The sequence below is a fragment of the Anabrus simplex genome, chromosome 6 (assembly GCF_040414725.1).
Source record: "Anabrus simplex isolate iqAnaSimp1 chromosome 6, ASM4041472v1, whole genome shotgun sequence".
Taxonomy (NCBI): domain Eukaryota; kingdom Metazoa; phylum Arthropoda; class Insecta; order Orthoptera; family Tettigoniidae; genus Anabrus; species Anabrus simplex.
In genome coordinates, this window is record NC_090270.1 from 127,311,445 (window position 1) to 127,333,395 (window position 21,951).

The 21,951-nt window shown below is 41.0% G+C and overlaps 1 protein-coding gene across 12 annotated transcripts in view; it reads right to left on the bottom strand.

Annotated features, from left to right (window-relative positions):
- LOC136876182 (coiled-coil domain-containing protein AGAP005037) overlaps positions 1-21,951 on the bottom strand; it is a 1,087,707-nt gene that overhangs the window by 642,003 nt on the left and 423,753 nt on the right. For 11 of the 12 annotated variants that reach the window (XM_067149917.2, XM_067149915.2, XM_067149912.2 and 8 more), the window contains one exon: positions 19,405-19,431. The exons of the other annotated variant lie outside the window; for it this stretch is intronic. In XM_067149917.2, the coding sequence (XP_067006018.2) occupies positions 19,405-19,431 (27 nt within the window). The remainder of the gene's footprint in view (positions 1-19,404; positions 19,432-21,951) is intronic. 12 annotated transcript variants of the gene reach the window in all.

A 21,951-nucleotide genomic window follows, 5' to 3' on the forward strand; every position in this document is an offset into this window, starting at 1 on the left:
GGTGTGGCCTGCACCACCCAGCCCCCCCCCCCCATCCTCCCCGAGATGATCAACACCTCATCCGAATGGCATTGCAGGTCAGATCTGCGTCCTCCTCGGCTCTGGCGCAGCATTGGAACACGTTGCACATCGCATATCAGGATCGACAGTCCGTCGCTGTTTATTACGGTCTGGGTTACCGCCGCGTCGTCCACTTCTCCACCTACCTTTGACTAATGTCACAAACATGCTAGACTGCAATGGTGTACGGAACGGCGTTACTGGGGACAGGAATGGCAGCAGATAGTATTTTCGGATGAATCCAGGTTCCGTTTGTTTGGAAATGATGACCGCATTTTGATTCGCAACAGACAGGGGGAGATGCATCACACTGACTGCATTCGCAAACGAAATACAGCGCCAACTCAAGGCCTTATGATGTAGGGTGCTATTGGGTACAACCACATATCACAGTTGGTGCGTGGCCAGGGCATTGTGACGAGTCTGACTTACGTGAATGACATCCTGCGACCAGTAGCCATACCCCTTCTGCACGACACCCCAGACGGCATATTTCAGCAGGACAATGCGCGACCACATATTGCTGCACGAACACCTAATACCATAGTCCCCCAGTACGGTCAACATCCTTTCCCTCGGTACTCTGCCATATACCTTATGTCTATTCCTCTCGCAGCATTTTTCAATTATCTCGGGCAAACTGAAAAAATGGAACACGCCCAATCGTTTTTAACATCAGAAGAAAGGCTGGTGTAAAACCTTATATTCTCATTCTGAATATTCTCCTGACATTGTTCCCATCTATTTGTACCAGCGATCATTATCGCTACTTTCATGTCTGTTAGTTATAACTTATGAAAAAGATATCCAGAGTCCACCCAGCTTATACTCTAGTATAGCAAAGTTTGTTTGAAAACAGACTGGTATAAAGACTGGTAGTTGCGATCAACACTGTTACGTTTTTTTTTACAATTTGCTTTACGTTGCACCGATGCAGACTGGTCTTATGGCGACGATGGGATGGGATAGGCCTAGGAGTGGGAGGAGTGGGAAGGAAGCGGCCGTGGCCTTAATTAAGGTACATCCCTAGCATTTGCCTGGTGTGAAAATGGGAAACCACGGAAAAATATCTTCAGGGATTCCGACAGTGGGGTTCGAACCCACTATATCCCGGATGCAAGCTCAGAGCTACGCTCCCCTAACTGTACGGCCAACTCACCCGGTCGCACTGACTGACAGAAACGATTTAGTTCACTTGAGTGGAGAAATCGAGGTCACATCTTTTTGATCTCACGAAAATCAATGGCTCCGTTCTAGCCCATATTCCAGAATGGAAACACCTAGACTGGCCGGGAGACGAACCTGAGGTCTCTAGATAAGAGTTAGGCACGCTAACCCGTTAGCAAGGGAGCTGGCATGTTCTAAATTGTAGTGATCTATAATTCTTTAAGAGACTGATGATCAAACCTTGCTCGGACCTTGTGTAAAGTTCTCGTCACGTAAGGCAAATATCGCCGCCCTATACTCTTTTTTTTAATGACTCATCAGTTCTGCCAACTTGACTAGTTACATATTGAAATCACGAGAGATAACCATCAGCAAACTAACCTCAATGTAAGTATCAATAATGGAAGTTTCCTTAACCAAGTAAATGATCAATCAAGATTATTTAATTTAATTTCCGGGTTGAACCGTGTTGTACCTGTACGCACATCACGTACAGTTTGCCGACGTTTCGAATACATTGCAGTATTCTTTGTCAAGGCGACTGAAATACCCCTACTCGATTCGAGGTTATCAGTCTCCCAGGCAGAAATTCGACTACTAGAGTGGCCTTGATCTTGGCCTTTTATATCCTAGCCTTTCTGGCTGACGTAAGCCCTGGCTGTCTCGTGAGAATTCTGGAAAGTATGTGTCACAGCCAGGTAGTGGGGACTTGCCCGCGCTGTTATGTAATGGGGTTGCGGCCGTGTGTTTATGTTGTGGTCTGTATGTCTTAAACCATGACGAATATAAGACCAAGTGTGAGGACTCATCCATTGCAGCATGGTAGTTTGTGGTCCCGCCACTGCAAGCACTGCAAGCGATTAAATCCAACACGTGCTCCAGTTGTTCCGGCAACCCGGGTATAGAAAAGTGCGGGAGACTTTTCTGTGTGAGATATTTCAATGAATAAGTTGCATTTTCTTTGCTTTCAGTTCTTAAACTCAGTTCATTGTGTGTTGTGTAATTCAAGCATGTATCTTATGTGGCTTAATTTAATACTTCAGCATGCTGTACTGGTTTGTGCCTGGCTGTAAGTCAGGCTATGGTGGAGTAGTTGATGATTAAGACTGTTTTCACCACCGAAGGATAGAAAAAATTTGAAAAATGGACCAGAGCTATGCATTGGAAGGAAACTGAGTTAACGCGTAATAGCAGAATTTTTCATGTTCATTTCTCTGATAAATCAGATAATTTTAGGGTGAAAGGTGAAAAAATGGATATTTCCCGTTTGAGATGGAAATTACGTCAAGGACTCAAATTTCTCCTAATTTTCCGAAATATCTTTCAAGTGAGATTAAGTCCCGTGAAACTCCCAACAGGAAAAAAAGAAAAAAAACAGACACCATCAGGAAAAGAAGTAAGAAGATTGAAGACGGGAGTGCAGCAGCCAATGGGTCAGTTCATGGGTGTTTGTTTTAATATTCTGAGAGTTATGCGTTATTTATCTGTATATTTACAACGTATGATGAAGGCCGTAGCTCTTATTTCATGTATGATTTTTTCCATTGTACCCTGCCGTGGTATTTTATAATTGTAATCTCTCATTAATGCATATACTTATCAGTTACGGAGTAATACGTTTCCTCTTGGAGTCATTCCTAAGACTCCTGATCGGTTCTGTGGAGTTTGCCCACTCCAGCGCTGCCTGGCGGGGCGCGCTTGAACTCGAGGAGTCATCACACTTGTTCTTATATTCGCCATGCTTAAACTATGAATGATAGGCATCACTTCTAAGAGATCAATCAAGATATTCATAACTCAGTTTTCAAGCTCAATGAGGAATTAAAGAAATCCACGCTCTCTCTCACCCTCACTTAATATAATGTTATATATTTCTGCCTTTATTTTGATATACGCATGTATAATCGTATTCGCCGGTGTTTGCCTGGTGTAAATAATCTAGCTCCCTTCTTCAAATTTGCTATTACTTGTCGGACTTACGTGAAACCACTCTGTAATAATACACACAAGAAAATATAGTACATGCACATATGCGTACGTCAATAACAATGCACAAAGGCTAAGTCTGCAAACCGTACCGAAGTCGTGACAAGGTAAGTTAGGTTAGGTTAGGTTAGGTTAGGTTAGGTTAGGTTAGGTTAGGTTAGGTTGATAACGAAATTTTCTTCCACTTCAACTGAACTGATCTTTATAGAGGAGGTAATGTTGCTTTCCTTTTCGGAGAAGTTCTTGCTTCTTATATATCCTAATTGCATTCTATAATCGTATACATGCGGACTGGACGAATTAAGACCGAATTATTAAAATACTGCGTTTGTCATTTAACAACTACGTTATTCGAACATATCACAGTTCTACTAAACTGTTATTACCCAACCAGATTTATAATCCTACAGAAAAAGAAAATATGCTTTACTTGTATCCGCAAATGTAACACTAGTGATTTTTGACAATACGACAGTGGCAATACGTAAATCTTGCAAGTCACGAGAGAAACCATGAGACTGTACAGTGCCAATGTCCAGGATTAACAGTAACTGTAAGACGTCGTATCGGCAAGCAGGGTCCCTAAACTGTGAATCGAACGCAACAGTTAGCAAATAACAAAAATACAGTATTAATAGGGGATAAAATGTAAGGTTGTACCCTTGGTGTATGCGCTTACATGGCAGAGAGTATAGATAGGTGCAGACAACTTCTGTGGAACTACTGTACCAATTTCCTTAGACGGCAAGTATTTAGAAAGGAGAAGAAAAACAGTGCGGGAGTCTTTGATGTCCCGAGAAGACGTAAGTTAAAGAACATCAATGTTTTCTTTCTACTACCTATCATTCTTTGGAATTAATTAAATTTGCATTAGAATCAGATATTGTTATTAGTTTCCTTAGGGGGAAAGGGCGAGCATAATGTACTTTTATTTCCATATCATGAATATCCATAGCCTTAACATTAGGGAAGCGTGATGAAAATAAATAAAACAGGTTTTGTTATTTCATTAAATTGTAATTTCCCACAAACATATTCGGTGTGTTGTAAAAGAAACTTGAGCGTAAGAGGCTGATACTAAAATCTCGCCGGCCATTCATGATACCATAGTGCCAGCAGGTCTTTCGTAGAGAGACAGGTACATACGTGGAATGCTTTTTACCGAGTAGAATACCGTAGGCTGCGGCTTAACAGCGGCTAGTTTTACTAGCCTTACACGTCTACATTCGGAAGGCGGAGGCTGTCCCGAGAATGGTTTCCCGTGGTTTTCCACTCTTCTGCACTGAAACGAATGCCGGGACAGTTACCATCTAGAAGGCCGGCCGCACCCCATCAGGATACGGAATGAAAACGTTAAAGTGACCGAGCTCGATAGCTGCAGTCGCTTAAGTGCGGCCAGTATCCAGTATTCGGGAGATAGTAGGTTCGAACCGCACTGTCGGCAGCCCTGAAGATGGTTTTCCGTGGTTTCCCATTTTCACACCAGGCAAATGCTGGGGCTGTACCTTAATTAAGGCCACGGCCGCTTCCTTCCCACTCCTAGCCCTTCCCTGTCCCATCGTCGCCACAAGACCTATCTGTGTCGGTGCGACGTAAAGCAACTAGCAAAAAAAAATTTTTTTAAAGGAACGTTAAAGTAGTAGTAGTAGTAGTAGTCGAATGCTTTTGCCGATAATGTTTCGAATACCTTGAAATGTTAGGTCTAACCGTTCTCCAATTACAGCTTCTTGGTGAGTATTTCCTCGTCCCAGCCCATCACACGCTTTCCCACCCAAGTTTACTCACATATACAATTACAGCAAGTGTACTTAGCTCTTATTTCTAAATCTATTTGTTAAAATGAATTTTGATGTTATTCCGTAAGAATTACCTTGCTCAACAGAACAGAATTTATTTTTTTGGATGGCCTTTTTCTAATAATAATAATAATAATAATAATAATAATAATAATAATAATAATAATAATAATAATAATAATAATAAGGGATTCGACTGTGCCAATTTATCGACGTGAGTTAAGCACTGAAGCAGCTGTTTTCCTTAAAGAATTTACCTCTTTCTTTATTTCATAAACATTATACAATTGTGATGATGATGATGATGATGATGATGATGATGATGATGATGATGATGACGATGATGATGCTTGTTGTTTAAAGGGGCCTAACATCGAGGTCATCGGTCCCTAATGGTACGAAATGAAATAACAAAATGTTCAAATTCATCCACTGACCAAAATAAAATAAAAAATGTCATGAAGAATGAATGGATGGACATGAATTCAACAAAAGACGAAACAAACAAACAAACAAACAAACAAACAAACAAACAAATAAACAAACAAACAAGCACCAGTGGATCAGACTAAAAAAAATATCGTAAATAATAGTATTGCTGACCAAGGGACCACTTATAAAGCACAATGATGCTTGATGCCTAAAGGGTTGCAAAATCTACGTCTAAGGCCCCACAGAATGGTACATGTCGCGAGTAAAGTAGAACCATGGCATTTGTCATGTTGGGGTACTAATCAAAAGTAGCGAAGACTCACGGTGTTCGACAGAAGATGGTACTACTCACAAGGATTGCACTTCGTACAGGGAACGCAGACCTATGGTGTTTCTCACACAATGGCGCCACTCAGAGACAACGCAAACCGATAAGGTTCCCCACCTAGGTGTACTAATCACGGGCGCCGGTATTCCCATGGTGTTCCTCACATAATGGGTACTAATTACAGGCAACGCAGACCCACGGTGCCGCTCATATCGCGGTACAACTCACAGGCTACGCCCAGACCCGCGGTGTTGCTCACATGGGTACGACGCACGGGTACTGGAAACCCCCAGGCCAGCCTTTTTACTGCTACTAATCACAAACCTATTTGGTACCAATTTAGTGGTACTACTCGCAAGTACAGGCAACCCATGGTGTTCCCCGCATGATGATACGAATCAAGACTAGTTTCATGGTTCTAATACCAATCATCCCTTGGTCGCCCCTTGTAGTCGCCTCTTACGACTGGCATGGGATACCGCGGGTGTATTCTACATATGCCTCCCCCACCCACCGGGGGCGTGTGTTTGGTCCACGAGAGGTATTTTATTTCCCTCAAGTCCGCCGGCAAGCCGGTTAGGACCCCCCTATCCGCCACTTGGGACGCGCAGCGTGGGAGTATCACCTCTCCCCCTGCTACGCCTGCGTAGCAGGTTCATGGTTATATAATTGTAAAGCTTTCAAAACTGTTACCACAGGTTTCATTCTGTCATTTAATGACAATGGTATAACAATAGTATTATTCTATTTGGGATAAGATAATGATGTATTTTATTTCCAACAGCAAATGCCATTCAGCTTCCTCCAATTAGAGGCTGTTGAAAGGAAAAAGCATGCCAGACATACAGTACATGTCTTTATAATTGAGGTGGTGAGAGAGTAATGTGAACTAGCGGAGAAAGGGCAGCTGTAGCGCTTGACACTCATAATTAGAAACAGACTTTTACGCAAAAGCATGTTTTCATAGGAACTTAGGACATAGTTCAAACTGAGTAATTAAGTTACACACTTCATTACTTTCCAGTTACAAGTAAGTGTACTTTTTCCGTGCATGTGCACATGTTTTGTCCTTTTGGCAAAAAGAAAATCATGAATAATGCATAGTTAAGGATTTGTTTTAGTATAATCATGCATCTAACGTACATTATAATTAAGTTTAAATGCATGTTTTTATGGTTTTTCAAACATTTAATAACTGACATAATTTCCTATCTCCGATTTTTACTCCTGCTTCTGAATCGAGCTTCGCTTTCACCAGTCCCATATTACACTTTCATCAACTCGGTATGAAATAAGATTTGGTACTTAGTTATCGTACCTGGAATGCTAATGCGATTATGTTTGAACGAACCGTGTGTTGACGAGCGTTCCTCATTAGTTTCCCTTCAAAACAATATGGCTGGTTACATACACACTGAGCGGATTTTGTCACGTCGGAATATTTACCATCGCCGCCTAAAGGAATTGGTGTACTTACATTCTGAGCGGCAAAATTCCGCTGCTTGTCTGTTCAGTCGCATGGAGTTCGAGAGAAGTAGTGTGATTTTAACCTTCTTTTTATGACAACTGAAGTTTCACTCTCTCCAGTGTGTAATAAAGGTGAATTTGATAACTTTTTAATGTATAATAAGATCTTTATAATACAAAATGAATCGACAAAAAGTTCTTCCACTCTGGTTACTCCGTCGCCGAAGGAATAGGAAAAGGAAAGGTCATCTTATTTGGATCCATTCAAAAAATGAAAGAAGAGCAGAAGTTGGAGCTTTTTATCAATTATTTGTAGAACCGCCTTCAATGGATCGCGGCTGAAATTCCGCTGAGTGTGTAAGCACCCATTTGATCACGTGTGCTACTACCGGGACATGGTGGGGGGGGGGGGTAAATTACCGCCCGTAGTAGTGGTACCACGTGGCTGCACAACTATCACCAGCGACAAATCTATCGCGCAATTTTTTCTTCCACCCAGATCGTAAGCTCTATTCATTTCTACGCGCCTCTACTAGATCGATGGTGGCGTAAGTGTGCATCCGCGACAGGATCCGCCCAGTGTATAAAAAACGGCCTATCTCACCACATCGCCCAGCGTTTGTATTGTAGGGTAAAGGGAGGTACATTCGTGGTGATACATGTAAGTTAGTGATAAATCTTTGAAAAAGTATCATGAACTTCCCTATTTCAGAATAAGGATCATTTTCTTCAACGAATGTTAAGTGTTTACAATGCTGTTAAAGAACTTAACAAAATGGCCATCTCATCAATAATTTTTAACTGTAAGAAATTGTTAAGAATAGTGTTAAATTAAGCAGCAGCCCTGCGTTAAACCTCTTAACAGCTGTTACATTAGGATGTAGAGGACGTAAGTTTGAAGGTTTACTGCCGTATGAAGATTATTTATAAACTGAAGAAGGCAGAGGACGACCCATACTAAGACAAAACAACTTTTTAGAGTAGTCAAAAGAAAGTTTTCTACAAAGATATCTAATTACCAAAGCCATAATGAACAAGGTACTGAAAGAAGTTGAAACTAGGTTAGAGTTTCCCACAGGTAGAAACTTGTCAGTGTCTCCAGTGCAGTAGTTTCGTGTAGTTCTTAGATATTATGATTCAGACTCTTTTAATGTAATTGTAGGCGACTATGTTCATAAGTGCAAGACCAATGTGTGTATAACTCTGCAAAGAATTCCTGCTGTCATTGCAGCATTAAGAATGCATTAAATGATTTTCCCCGCAGTAAAAGAATGCTCGAAAATCATTCAAGACATATCAATTAGCACATTTTCCCGGGTGATGTAGAGGAACCTCAGATTGCACTCATAAAAGTACATTGAATGTTATGATATAACAGCTCGTTCTTTCATTTTTCAAGCACACTCGCATAGCCTATATTCAAATTAAATCTATAACCAGACTTGTCTCGCATTCATCATAATAACGCCTTTCTTGCCTCTTACTTCACATGCTTACGTCTTTGCGGTCTCCGCTAAACGTAACCTATAATAATGTCAACCATGTGTGACAAAATGCTACTACTACTACTAAAAATGTTTTCATTCCTCCCCTGAAGGGGAAGGCGGGCCTCCTAGACGGTGACGCCGTTTCTCAGGCCGGGAGATCTGTTACGGTGAAGGAGATGCTCGGAGAAGGTGAGGTAGTTGGCGGCCGTGGCCTGTACTAGGAACTGTCCTGGCATTCGCATTAGTGCAGGAGAATGGAAAACCACGGAAAACTCAGGGCAGCCGACGGTTGGGGCCAGCCGTGAGGTCCAGCCCTGTCCCGTCTCCCGAATGCATAGACGTAGAGCCACGGTAGAGCCGTGGCTTCCCCTCCTCTACTCGGTTGGCCGGTCAGAGTTCAGAGCTGTTGGACCACAAACCAGCCGTGGCCACTTGAGGGCCGCTCTGCATCTACTGACGTGACAAAATGCTATTTCAACACACCATTAGGAACACTTTATGTAAACAAACAAAAGACGCTCGCTGCCAAACGCGTTTATAATCTTACGGAAGCGTGTTAATTTGTCTTTAACAATTCTTTCGTAACAAATGTTGGAAATGTGTTTGTGAAACAGGGTACTTTTAACCGAGGTGTTAAATTAATAACAACTGTTAGTTAAAATTTAACACAGAGTTGAAGAAACCGGGCCTGAACATTTCAACTTTGCTACTTGTTTCTCAATAGGTGTCTCTAGCTACTTGCAGTGGTACATCGCACTCCAGCGGACATATATGATACTTATTCAAAGATTTATCACGAACTTCTGTATCACGAAAATTCTTCCCTTTACCCTACTTTCTCACATTTCGGGAAACAACATTGGTTTGAGCAAGTTATTCTCCCAGGAACAGATCTTACTGATGCAATGTTGCAAAGACATTTATATTGCTGTCGGCCATTCTGAGGACTATGTTCCAGTCCTGTTGCTGATCCAGGCATTGCTCCGAGGATCATCCTCCTATACGTCTACACCTTTATCTTTATTTGGAAGGTTACTCCATGAAACATCATTAGAAAGGTGGTGGTGGTGATTATTGTTTTAAGAGGAAGTACAACTAGGCAACCATCCTCTATATAACACTAATCAGAGAGAAAAAATGGAAGGGGTCAGACACTTCGAAAAATGAAGGAATCGGCCAAAGAAAGAGAAGGGCCACGAAGGGCATGAAAATGAAAGACTCCCTAGCCCTCACAAACCTAATAGCGTCGGGGTCAGAAAAGAACAAGAGTTGACCAAGAGAGGTCGCATAGGATAGGTGAAAGTGAGGAGCCTGGCACAAGTAAGTGGAAGCAATGCCAGGACTCAGCTGAGAGCCCCGTGGTCGCCAACGCACGCTCCAAAGTTCAGAGCCCTTGAGGCCCCTTTTAGTCGCCTCTTACGACAGGCAGGGGATACCGTGGGTGTTATTCTACCGCCCCTACCCACAGGGGTTCATCATTAGAAAATACAATGAATGGGATAAGAGGACATACGATTTATTCCCATTATTTGTGTAAGATTCAAATGCCTATCACTTGGAAATTTTACTTAATTTATTTTATTAAAACATTTTCAAAACCGCTGTATGTAAACAATACCCAATTCGTTTGTAATATTACTTCAGTATTATATGCAAACACTATGAACGCGAAAATAATAGTTTGGATACCATTATCACTCCGAAGGGATTGAGTTCATTCCGCTGATAGCAAGTCAGAAAATTTGGAGACATGATCTTTACTGGAGAGACACGTGGTCCTAGGGTTCACTCAGCGTTTACCAGAATTGAGTATCAGGTTAATTTTTTGACGGTAAGGGAGGCCGGGCATAGAGTTAAACACTCTATTCCACTTAAAAGGGGAGACTACTGTATGGGGTCAATGATTTGGTTTAAACTTCGAGAGGCTGATGTAAGTCAACAATAAACAGACACGTCCCTGAGAGTTTGTGCCATTAGCCCTTATATAATGAGAAAATAGCTGTTTAGATTTGAAAGCCTGCATATCTGTAGGCAATTTGAGAGTGATTATCTGTATCACTGCTGATCCAGTGGTCGGCACGTCTCGGGTTCGAAGCCTCATTCCAATTATTACCTTTTATTTTTCTCTCCCTTTTCCTTTTGTTCCTTTTGTTTTGTCCACGTAGACCAGGAAATGCACAGATGAAATCTAAGCTGAACCATAAGTTGGTTTACTATAGTCCTGTCTTGCCAATCAGGGCTTCACAAATCTTAGCCTTTTCTGTGCTTTTAATAACAATAAGAAGAATAAGAATGTCTTTATGGATCAGAAACGCTAATTTTGAACAGGAAACCAGACACTGAGAACACTGAGAAAGAGGAACGCAAAAATCATAACAAAAATTCTAGGTCCAAAATTCGCCGACGGACAATGCCAATTCAGAGGCAGGCAGGAAATCAAACAATACACAAATATTAACAGAGACATTAGAAAACGAAGGTTAAGATTCTATGGACTCATTAAAATAATGCATCCAGACAGACTTACAAAACAACTAGTCGAATTTTATGAAAACAGGAGTAAAGTCAAAACAGAGACAATGAAATGGATTGGCGAAATCAAAACTGATCTGAAACAGGCAGGAATTACACCAGAATATGTCCAGAATCGGGTAACTTCAGATCCAAAATTCATAAATGGCAAGTTGACCAGGAGGAAAGACTAAAGAGGAAGACTGGAACAACCTGGTCTGAAGACAGAAAGGAAGTCCAAGTAAAATAATGAAAGAAATATGGGCACAAAGGAAGAGAAAAGCACGCCTTTAAGTAATCTGAGTAGTTCTAACGGGCTTACTCGCAAATCTACATTAATAATAATAATAATAATAATAATAATAATAATAATAATAATAATAATAATAATAGATGGAGTGAAACCGTATACTTTTTACAACAAAAAACTGTAAAAAAACATTCGTGCTATGAGCCTTTTCGGGATAATTTTTATTTACAGTATTAACTATAAACGTTTGCCATGTCTTTTCTTGGAACTTTTATAGAACACTTTCATTTGTCATATCATTAATGAGTGCTGACTGTAAGATACAGCATGCTTGTGCATGATCTTCAAACAAAAACATTACGGTAGGTATTAAGACATCTGCTAGAACGTTGACTCATTTTGTTTTGCAATTAGCGGACAAAAAGTAGTAGTTGTCAATGAATACCAGTAGCTTTTTGAAGCCATTTACAAGAAAAGGGAAAGGAAAGGGAGAAGGAGAGTTGAAGTAAAAAATGAGGGGCTGGTATTTTTCAAACTCAAGACGCTCACTTGGAAGGCAGGGTCGCTGACTACTAGAGCAGACGTGGTAAAGAACGTGACACGCAAATTACCAACTGGTATGCGGCGTGTTGAATTTAAAAGGCCTTTTTCTCGTTAAATAAGGGCCAATGGTTTACACACGTGTCCGTTTATGACGCAGTTCAACTTCCCGAAGTTTAAAGGAAATCAGTGACCCCATGGTTGCGACCTCCCCTTGTTAACGCCGAGATGAATATCAGAGGACGTCACTGCCTCTCCCTCCTTCAGCGGCCTCATGGCCGGTATGGATATACGTTTTCTTTCCCTTTCCTTTCTCAAATTCAGATCAATTCTCTCATGAAGTGGCTACATCTGATTTCCTACAATTTGTTCTCTCTTAAACGGACGAGTTGTCTACTTAAAATTTAGCAGCCCTCGAGGATAACTTAGTTTCGTGGAAGTTAAGGTATATTTATTAGCGTTTTATTTTATTTTTTTACAATTTGCTTTACGTCGCATCGACACATATACGTCTTATGGCGATGATGGAATAGGAAAGGGTTAGGAGTGGGAAGGAATATTGCCTGGTGTGAAAATGGGGAACCACAGAATACCATCTTCAAGGCTGTCGACAGCAGGGTTAGAACCCACTATTTCCCGAATGCAAGCTGACATATCCATTATTTAATAACAGAATTACGGTGCGAAGGTCTGGAGAACAACATTTCTCATCAGAGCTATGATGTTCAGACAAAAACACTGTTTTTACGCTATATGTAGTCATGTGAAAGGGATATGAAGCTGACATTCTCAATTCATTTCATCCACGCAGGAGTGAAAGATGTTGGTCCCTACAATATTCATATTCCTTGTTTGAAACATTACATATCTCTTATTTCTTTCTTGCTTTCTTTCTTTGATTTTTCAATTTATATAAATAATAGGGGTTCATGCCTAACCAAAATTTGTAAGGAGGCAGCTTAGAGGTGCTTTAGGAAGAATTTAGAATGAATAAATTACTTGGAACAAGTACCACCAGACAGGTCAGTTATTCAGAAACAAAAAAATAAGTTGCTTGAAGTTCAAAAATATGCAAAGGATGAAGGTCCTTGGACATATGGGTATGCAGCAAACCTGTCCTGATATATCTCCTACTATTCATCTCCTACTATTGCACTATTTTACAAAGGACCTTGCAGTGTTGTCTCAATGGTGCATTAGCCACAAGCGCCTAAGACAGGTGTGGCAATCCAATTGACAAGCTCGCTGCCACACTGGGACGAAACATTGGTAATTTCACGACTGAAAAAACTTTTTTTTTTCTTGCTAGTTGCTTTACGTCGCAACGACACAGATAGGTCTTATGGCGACTATAGGATAGGAAAGGCCTATGAGTGGGAAGGAAGTGGCCGTGGCCTTATTTAAGGTACAGCTCTATAATTTTCCTGGTGTGTAAATGGGAAAATGGGAAACAGCGGAAAACCATCTTCACGGCTGCCGACAGTGAGGTTCGAACCCACCATATCCCGGATGCAAGATATAGCATGTTATTGAAATCACTTACTATATGCACTGTTGAATTCTAGAGAAATAGAAAAAGCTCCACCAATGCCAGTGAGAGGAAGAATTGCGCGCAAACTGCGGTGTAATGGTAACTGTTGTTTTAAGAGACAAAATAGCTGAGTTCTTAGGTTTGGTCTAGGGTAGCGGCTACTACAGCAAAGAGAAGAAAAATAATCTAAGAAGATTCTAAGCGTTCATCACGACGAACTCATTCCTAAACTTCGGTCTCAGTATTTTCTGTTATTTTCCTTACGCGGATAAATTCCTATGTGAATGGTTAAAAACATCTACGACCAGAAATAGCAAGTTAATTTCAAGCGAAATTATGTAAGAAAACAGAATTATTTTTCTCTCGGTATATCAATTATGTATATATTTTTTCTGGCTCCTTGGATGAAAGGTCAGCATTGTGACTTTCATTTCAGAGGACTCCTGTTACGATTCCTACTCGGTTAGGTGGAGAATTTTAGCTGTATCTGGTCAATTCGTCTGACTCGAGGACTGGGTGTTTGGGTTTATATTAATACAGATCTTCATTTACGTACAACACATCACACTTCTGCCCACGAGAGAAACAACACATTAGTAAATACCTCTCCCAACATGGATATGACGTTTGCATTCAGGAGATAGTGGGTTAGAATTCCACTGCTGGTGACTCTGAAGATGGTTTTCCGTGGTTTCCCCACTTTCATACCATACGAATGCTGGGGCTGTACCTTAATCAAGGCCATGGTAACTTCCTTCCTAGTCCTAGCTTTTCTTATCCCACTGCCCCCGTAAGACCTGTCTGTGTAAGTCCAAACAGGAAAAGAAAATGACTGTCTACCAGGTGTCGGAAATACTCCGGAGGAATGACAGACCACTCTTCCTGCAGTGCTGTAGCAAACTTAGTGATGGGGGTCGCTGTGGTAATCAGCAAAGTCTCCGTTCTAGTTCATCCCAGAGGTATTCGATAGGATTTAGGTCGGGACTCTGGTTGGCCAGTTCATTTCCGAAATCTTATAGCCCACAGACCACTCACGAACAGACCCTGCTGTATGGCAGAGGGAATTATCATGCTGAAACCCACAGTGATTACCTACGACCTTGGTCTTCTACCGTAGAGAACACGCAGCGGGTTAAAATGTCCTTATCATTCCGCCTTAAGATGCTCTGTAGTATTACGAGGACCACATCCCTTTCCATTCTACTATAGCGCGTCGAAGCTTGGACAACTGACACCCTGTGCGAGAGACTGGAGGCAAATGAAATGTAGACATACCGAAGGATACTCAAAGTACCTTGGACAGCCAAAATTACCGAAGGAGACTTCTGCATCGTATGTACAAACACCCTGAAGTTATCAATGCCATAAAGAGAAGAAACCTTGAATACTCTGGTCTTATGATGCGAAACAAGTATAATCTGATAAAAGTAAAAAAAAAAAAAAAAAAAAAAAAAAAGTCATCTCCGTAGGCCATCAAGGCTTCCACTATCTGTAAGTTCGGCATTTGGTGGAGTAGAGTGGTTAGCTTTACGCCCGGCCGCCTTTGCCCCCAGGAATTAACCCGGTACTCATTTTTGGTGTAGGATGAGTGAACCTCAGGGCCATGTCCACCTCCGAAAGTGGAAACCTCGTTTCTTAAATTTATCGACTTCCTGACGGGGAATCGAACCCACGTCCTTCCGGGTGAACCGAGTACGCTTTTACCACCTCGTCCAGGCAGCCCCTGAAACAAGTTATACTCGAAGGGAAAATTGACGGAAGACGTGGTCCTGGGTGTTGAAGAATATCGAGGCTCAATAATTTAATCCAATATATATACGGTTTCATTGTGTAAAAGAGCAGTGGATTACGCTACTGATCGCCAACGTTCTAGGAGGGCAAAACACGTAAAGAAAAAGAAACCCCTTCCCATGTCCACCAAATTTCACTTTTGGCACTGTACAGACTAGCATATATCGTTCATCTGGCACATCGAATAGTGTGTTTCATTACTCCAAATCACGTGTCTCCAATCGTCCCAAGACCACTGGAGGCGCTTTTTACACCACCAAACGCGACGCTTAGCATTCGCTTGCAAAATCTCCGTCTTATAGGCGGGTGCCTGAGCCTTGAATCCCAGTCCTCGTACCTCCCGCCGCAGTCATGGTGCTAACTGCAAACTTAGTGACACTATGGAATAACCTTTCCACGCTCGAAGGCTCACGGTGTCATGATGCAATTTTTTTTCGAATCAACTTCTTCATTGTTCGACGGTTCTTGCCGGTCTACACATGAGACTTAAGTGGCAGTGGTTTTGTTGTGGTTGTGGCTTCTCGTATCCACTTCACAATCATGTCCCTGACAGTCGACTTGGGCAACTTGAGAAGAGCGGAGATTGCCCTGGCTGACTGCTTAATGATGTGGTAAATAACCATTCCACGTTCAAAGTTACTAAACTCCCTTGCCAAACCCATTTTGTAGGTATCCCATGGCACCGAATAGCAGCAGGGGTCGTAGTGACATCTAGACTCTAGTTTACGTGTACAGAATACTTCAATCAGATAATAATATTGGAAATTACAATGCAGAGAAAGCATCGGACAGAAATTATAATAGAAAATATATTCGAAATACTGCATATACACTCATTAAAGTTTTATTCGTACGGTTGGAATGTGAACAGAAGTTGGCTGTTTTGTGAAATAAATATAGCCTATATTTATTTTCACTTTTCTGGTAGCAACATGATAGTAAGACGTCTATTTATTTTTTTGCTAGTGGCTTTACGTCGAACCGACACAGATAGGTCTTATGGCGGCAATGGGATAGGAAAGGCCTAGGAGTTGTAAGGAAGCAGCCGCGGCCTTAAGGTACAGCCTAATGTGAAAATGGGAAACTACGGAAAACCATCTTCAGGGCTGCCAACAGTGGGATTCGAATCCACTATCACCCGGATGCACGCGCCCTTAACGGCACAGTTAACTCGCCCGGTGTCTATTGTTTAACAATGAACTCAAACATTACACATCACCTTCGGAAATATATGAACAATTTCTGAAAACACAAAATTTGGACTTTCTTTTCAACTTTTCTATTCATCCACTTCATTCTAGGAATTATTCCAAACTGAAAAACATAAATATTTCCCCAAATTAGTTTACACTAATGAATCGATCCTGCAACAGCTCGGCATCAGAACAAGACTGTCGACCCTTATCAACCAAAAACAACTTTCTGTAGATATTTTGGCCATATTGCCAGAAGACAGGAGGCAATGGAAATACTTATCATAGAGGGAAAAGTCAATGGCCGAAGACCTAGAGGACGTGCGCCGTTACGATGGATGGACCAGATCAAAAGCTTGACCAGGATGAGCTTACAGCAAGCAAGTCACCAAGCCCAAAACAGGGACTCCTGGAGGCAGATCACCAAAAGGCTTGTCGCGTGATCCCACTACACCCTTACGAAAGGTTAGACTTAAAGAGAGTATAAACTAACCCCATGGCACTATAGCCCTGAAGAGCCTTGGCATACCAAGTGACTGCTGCTTAGCCCGAAGGCCAGCAGATTACGAGGTGTCGTGTGGTTAGCACGACGAATCCTCTCGGCCGTTATCTCACCGTCAGACAACTCCACAGTTCTAATCACGTTGGCTGAGTGGACCTCGAACCAGCCCTCAGATCCAGGTAAAAGTCCCTGACCAGCCCGGGAATCGAACCCGAGGCCTCCGGGCAAGAGACAGGTACACTAACCCTACACCAAGGGGCCGGCCACGAAATTAGTATCCTTTTGCATTTATAACATCGTCTTTGAATAAAATAGGCGAGTTTCTTGCATTTCCGTAAAGTGTTTTCTGCATTGTTCTGTAACGACTTTTCGGAGCTCCGGTTCGGGTATATCTGCCCGTCCTTTTCAAAATCAGCCATAAATATTCAATTGGATTTCAATCCGCTGACTGAAGTGAAGTTTTTAATTGATGGGGAACGTTCTAAATCAGCTAGGCTTTTACAAGTTCCCAAGTATATTTAGGGTCATTGTCATGTTGAATCATGTAATTCCCGCGAAAGCTCAACAGTTTTATCCATTCTTCCCTCAATGAAGTGTAGATTTACCGCTCCTTGAGGAAACATACAAGCCCATAACAGAATGGAGCCATCTCCATGTAACCCCACGTTGGGTGCCCTGTTGGGACAGTATTTTCTTTACGGTAGGCTGTGTTAGGATTCCTACAAACTCTGAAGCTTCCATCCGAAGTAAAAAAAAAATATTTTTGTCTCATCGGTCCATATGACTCTAACTCAAAAGTCTTGACCTTTTGAAAAAGGCTCCTCCGCGAACGTCAATCACTGCAATCTGTTTGTTGCGCGCTTCTTGCGTTGAACTCGACCAAGGTGGACATTTTCCTTTAGTACAAGCTGGACAATTATTTTCTTCAGGTCGTCTGAGAGCACCCTTCTATTCACCACCCAGCATCAATGCTTATGTGGAGTGTAAGCAAGTAAGCTACAGGTACGGCTGAGGTACAGCAGGACAGCTTGATGATAGAGTTGGGACTAACTTACAAGTGTACGAACAGAACATTTGTAAAGAAAATTCAGTTTCTTGTGTTTCCTGGGACTGATCTTATATTTCATGAATGTGATATGTCATATATGAGTTCATGTATTAAAACATTATGATGTTCCTACCAGAAAAGTGCAAACAAATATGTATTTATTTCACAAAACAGCCAAACTGTATTCGTATTCCAGCTGTACGATCAAAACGGTTACTTACTGTATATCGAAAATACCTTCTGTTATTTAGGATCTACTACAGTATGTTGACGTTCATTCTTTAAGCTATTCTACGATATCAGGGAAAATTTTAGAATTAATGTGAAAAAAGTGAAATATTCATACATTTTTAATTAGAACATTTCGTGAGGGTATTATTAGAAAACGTTACATTCCATAGAATCATCGACTTAAAAACTAGGAGAAAAATTGCAGCATGTTATTACACCATAGATCGGGATAAATAAATAAATAAATAAATAAATAAATAAATAAATAAATAAATAAATAAATAAATAAATAAATAAATAAATCGCTGTACCTATCACGGATCTACTTCCTGTTCGTTCTAATAATGCTAATCATCGACTTAAAAACTAGGAGAAAAATTGTAGCATGTTATTACACCATAGATCGGGATAAATAAATAAATAAATAAATAAATAAATAAATAAATAAATAAATAAATAAATAAATCGCTGTACCTATCGCGGACCTATTTACTGTTCGTTCTAATAATGCTAATGGGTGTTATTGTTGCTATAATCAATAAAAAGGCAAAACGAAAACCTTCTTTATCAATGTACTGTGCCATATTAGAGAGCTGAGCCGAAATAAATACTGTTTTAAATCATATCTGAATAGTGACCATAGAATCCAGGAAGCCATGAACATTATTATAAGTTTATGTATAGCAGACAACTTACTATAACAGTTTACAAAAGTAAATGTGTTATATGATGCTTCTGTCACCAAAAATGACCCCATTAGTGTACTTCAGTTATACAGTATATACAGTTATACAGAAAGGTTACTTTCACTCTGATTAATGCAGCAAAAGCTCAAGAAGAATAAAGAAAACCAGGGAGAATTAAAAGTCTAGAAAGCCCTGAGATAAAGAGAAATATTCATGGCGCAAAATGCATGGGGTTAAGTGTTATTAATATTGTTTGCATTCTGCAGAACTAATTCGACCTTCACCAAAACTTGGCAGAAGATTGCTGAAGTAATGAGCCACATCTTAAGCATTTTCATTCATGATTTTGTGAGATTTCCTTTAATCTTCCTTATATAAAACTTGGGCCTCAGACTTACCTTTCTTCTTTGCGACTTGGAACTCATCTGTTGGCCACGCAGCGTGCAAAGTAAAGAGAGAAATTTGTTACTACAATAGTACAGCCAAAGAGAACTAAATTCATTCAAATACCCAAAATCCATATGAACAGTAATGTTCTTACGAATTACTAAATGAGAATGGGTATGGCAGTAAAAGAGAAGCAATAAAACAGAGATTACTTATCAATACAGCAACTAGCTTAGATCCTGAAAAAAAAAAAAAAAAACTATATTGAAAATGCATTTCATTCCAGAGATATTAAAAGGTTCCGGTAACTGAGACGACGTTTGGTACAAAGGTAGTTATAACAAACCTATAATTATGGACAGTTGTGGACGCATTTATCGACAAGCGGTAACATGCAGACTATAGAAGATCTTACAAACACTTGGTGTAAAAAATGTTTTAAAAAATACATATACCTTGTTCTAAGTAATTAATGCATAATGCGTATACAATCGCGAGCGAACTTCCCACCTCACCAACTCTAGTTTACGAACCTTTGCTCAGCAGTTTTTCACAATACTGGACAGAATGATAAGGGAAAGGGCGAGGACTGACCATTAAAATCATTTGACCTTGCCCTAGTCCTTTCCCACACGGATGTTATTTATTTGTCCTCAACTTAACCCAAAACTGGATTCATCTGTGGCATTTCCTCTCCACATCCTAATCGAGTTGTTTGTTGAGACATCAGTTCGTTGTTGGTTGGATTCTCAAAAAGCATCATCGCAATTTGTACGGAAACCCAAAGAACCAGCTGTATAGAACTATATAGGATGAATAAAAAAAATTCGGGTGGAAGGGTGAAAGGTGGGGAGAAGGGGCAGGCGAGGGACTGTTCCGCTAGGTTTTCACGAAAATGTCGCAAGTCTGACTTTGTATGAAATGAACGACACCTCTTATGCTATTAATTTTATTGCTGACCAACATATTTGGCTGGTCATCTAGCGACACATGGCTAATTATATAGCCTGAGCATACGCGAACCGCACCACTCCGTATCATTCCGTACCTGTCGGGGAATTCATTCACGTAATTCGTATGCTTCCATGCAGTTATACTATTTGAAGTTAAAGACTGGGGAGTGATATGATGGTACAGCTCAGTTTTATTATGGTGCTCTTTCCAATGATACCAAACATGGTGATGTTTCAGAACATACGATCATTTTCAAAATTTCGTACACCATGTAACTTTTAAGACTACCAATCATTACGTCGGGCGTAGGATTATCTATTCGATGATACACACATCATTGGCCGAAATGTACACTGAAAAGTCGATCTGAAACAAATTGAAATTCTCATATTTTCGACGCTGGCATAAGTTTAACCCTAACGGGCGTAGCACAATCATTGTGGAGTAATCATTTTGGGCTTAGAGAGATACTTTTAACGGTGTTCCACACGAAGGATCGGAGTTGACATTTAGACAGTCAAATCGCCAAATTCCCACGGCGCAGTGGTAGCGCGCCTGCCTCTTACCCGGAGGCTCCGGGTACAATTCCCGGCCAGGTCATGGATTTTTACCTGGATCTGAGGGCTGGTTTCAAGTCCACTCAACCTACGTGATTATATTTGAGGAGCTACCTGACGGTAAGATGGCGGTCCCGGTCTAGAAAACCAAGAATAACGGCCGAGAGGATTCATCGTATCGACCACACGACACCTCGGGCTGAGCAGCAGTTGCTTGGTAGGCTATGGCCCTTCGGGTTTGCTGCGCCGTGGGGTTGGTTTCAAATAGCCAGTCAAAAAAAATCCTTTTTTAACCCTTCTCCCATCGTCTTTTTCTTTTGAGATAGTTAATACTATTTTCTTATGAAAATGTAAGGCGCAACCACCTTCGTATATCTTTTGGTTTCGAAGTCATTAAACGTAAACCAAATTTCAAACCATCTTAAAACCGTTACTGTCCCTACCTCGCGTGTTTAACTACAGCTCGCCGAGTGTTATATTTTCTCTCCCCCACCCCATATTTTCAGTCAAATCTCAATCATTCGAATCGGATCTTTAGTTCCAGAGCTATAAGCACAAATATGAGCACATGATTTCGATACGCCAAGGTTGGAATGCATGCATCCCGATTTTATGGACGTAAGTTTCAAAGTATTAGCAACACCGCTATAATTTGGACTTGGGCTCTATCTCATAAAAGCTACAATTTTACAAGTGACATGATTTTTCTTTTTTTTTTTTTTTTGCTATTTGCATTACGTCGTAGCGACACAGATAGGTCTTATGGCGACGATGGAGCAGGGACGGCCTAGGAATGGGAAGGAAGCGGCTGTGGCCTTAATTAAGGTACAGCCCCAGCATTTGCCTGGTGTGAAAATGGGAAACCATGGAAAACCATCTTCAGGGCTGCCGACAGTGGGATTCAAACCTACTATCTCCCGGATGCGACCTCACAGCTACGCGGCTCTAACGGCACGGCCAACTCGCCCGGTGACAGGAAATCGTCAGACAAATTTACATATAGCCATTTCCTGTTTCATGAAAGCTTACAATTTTGTAGATTCTACG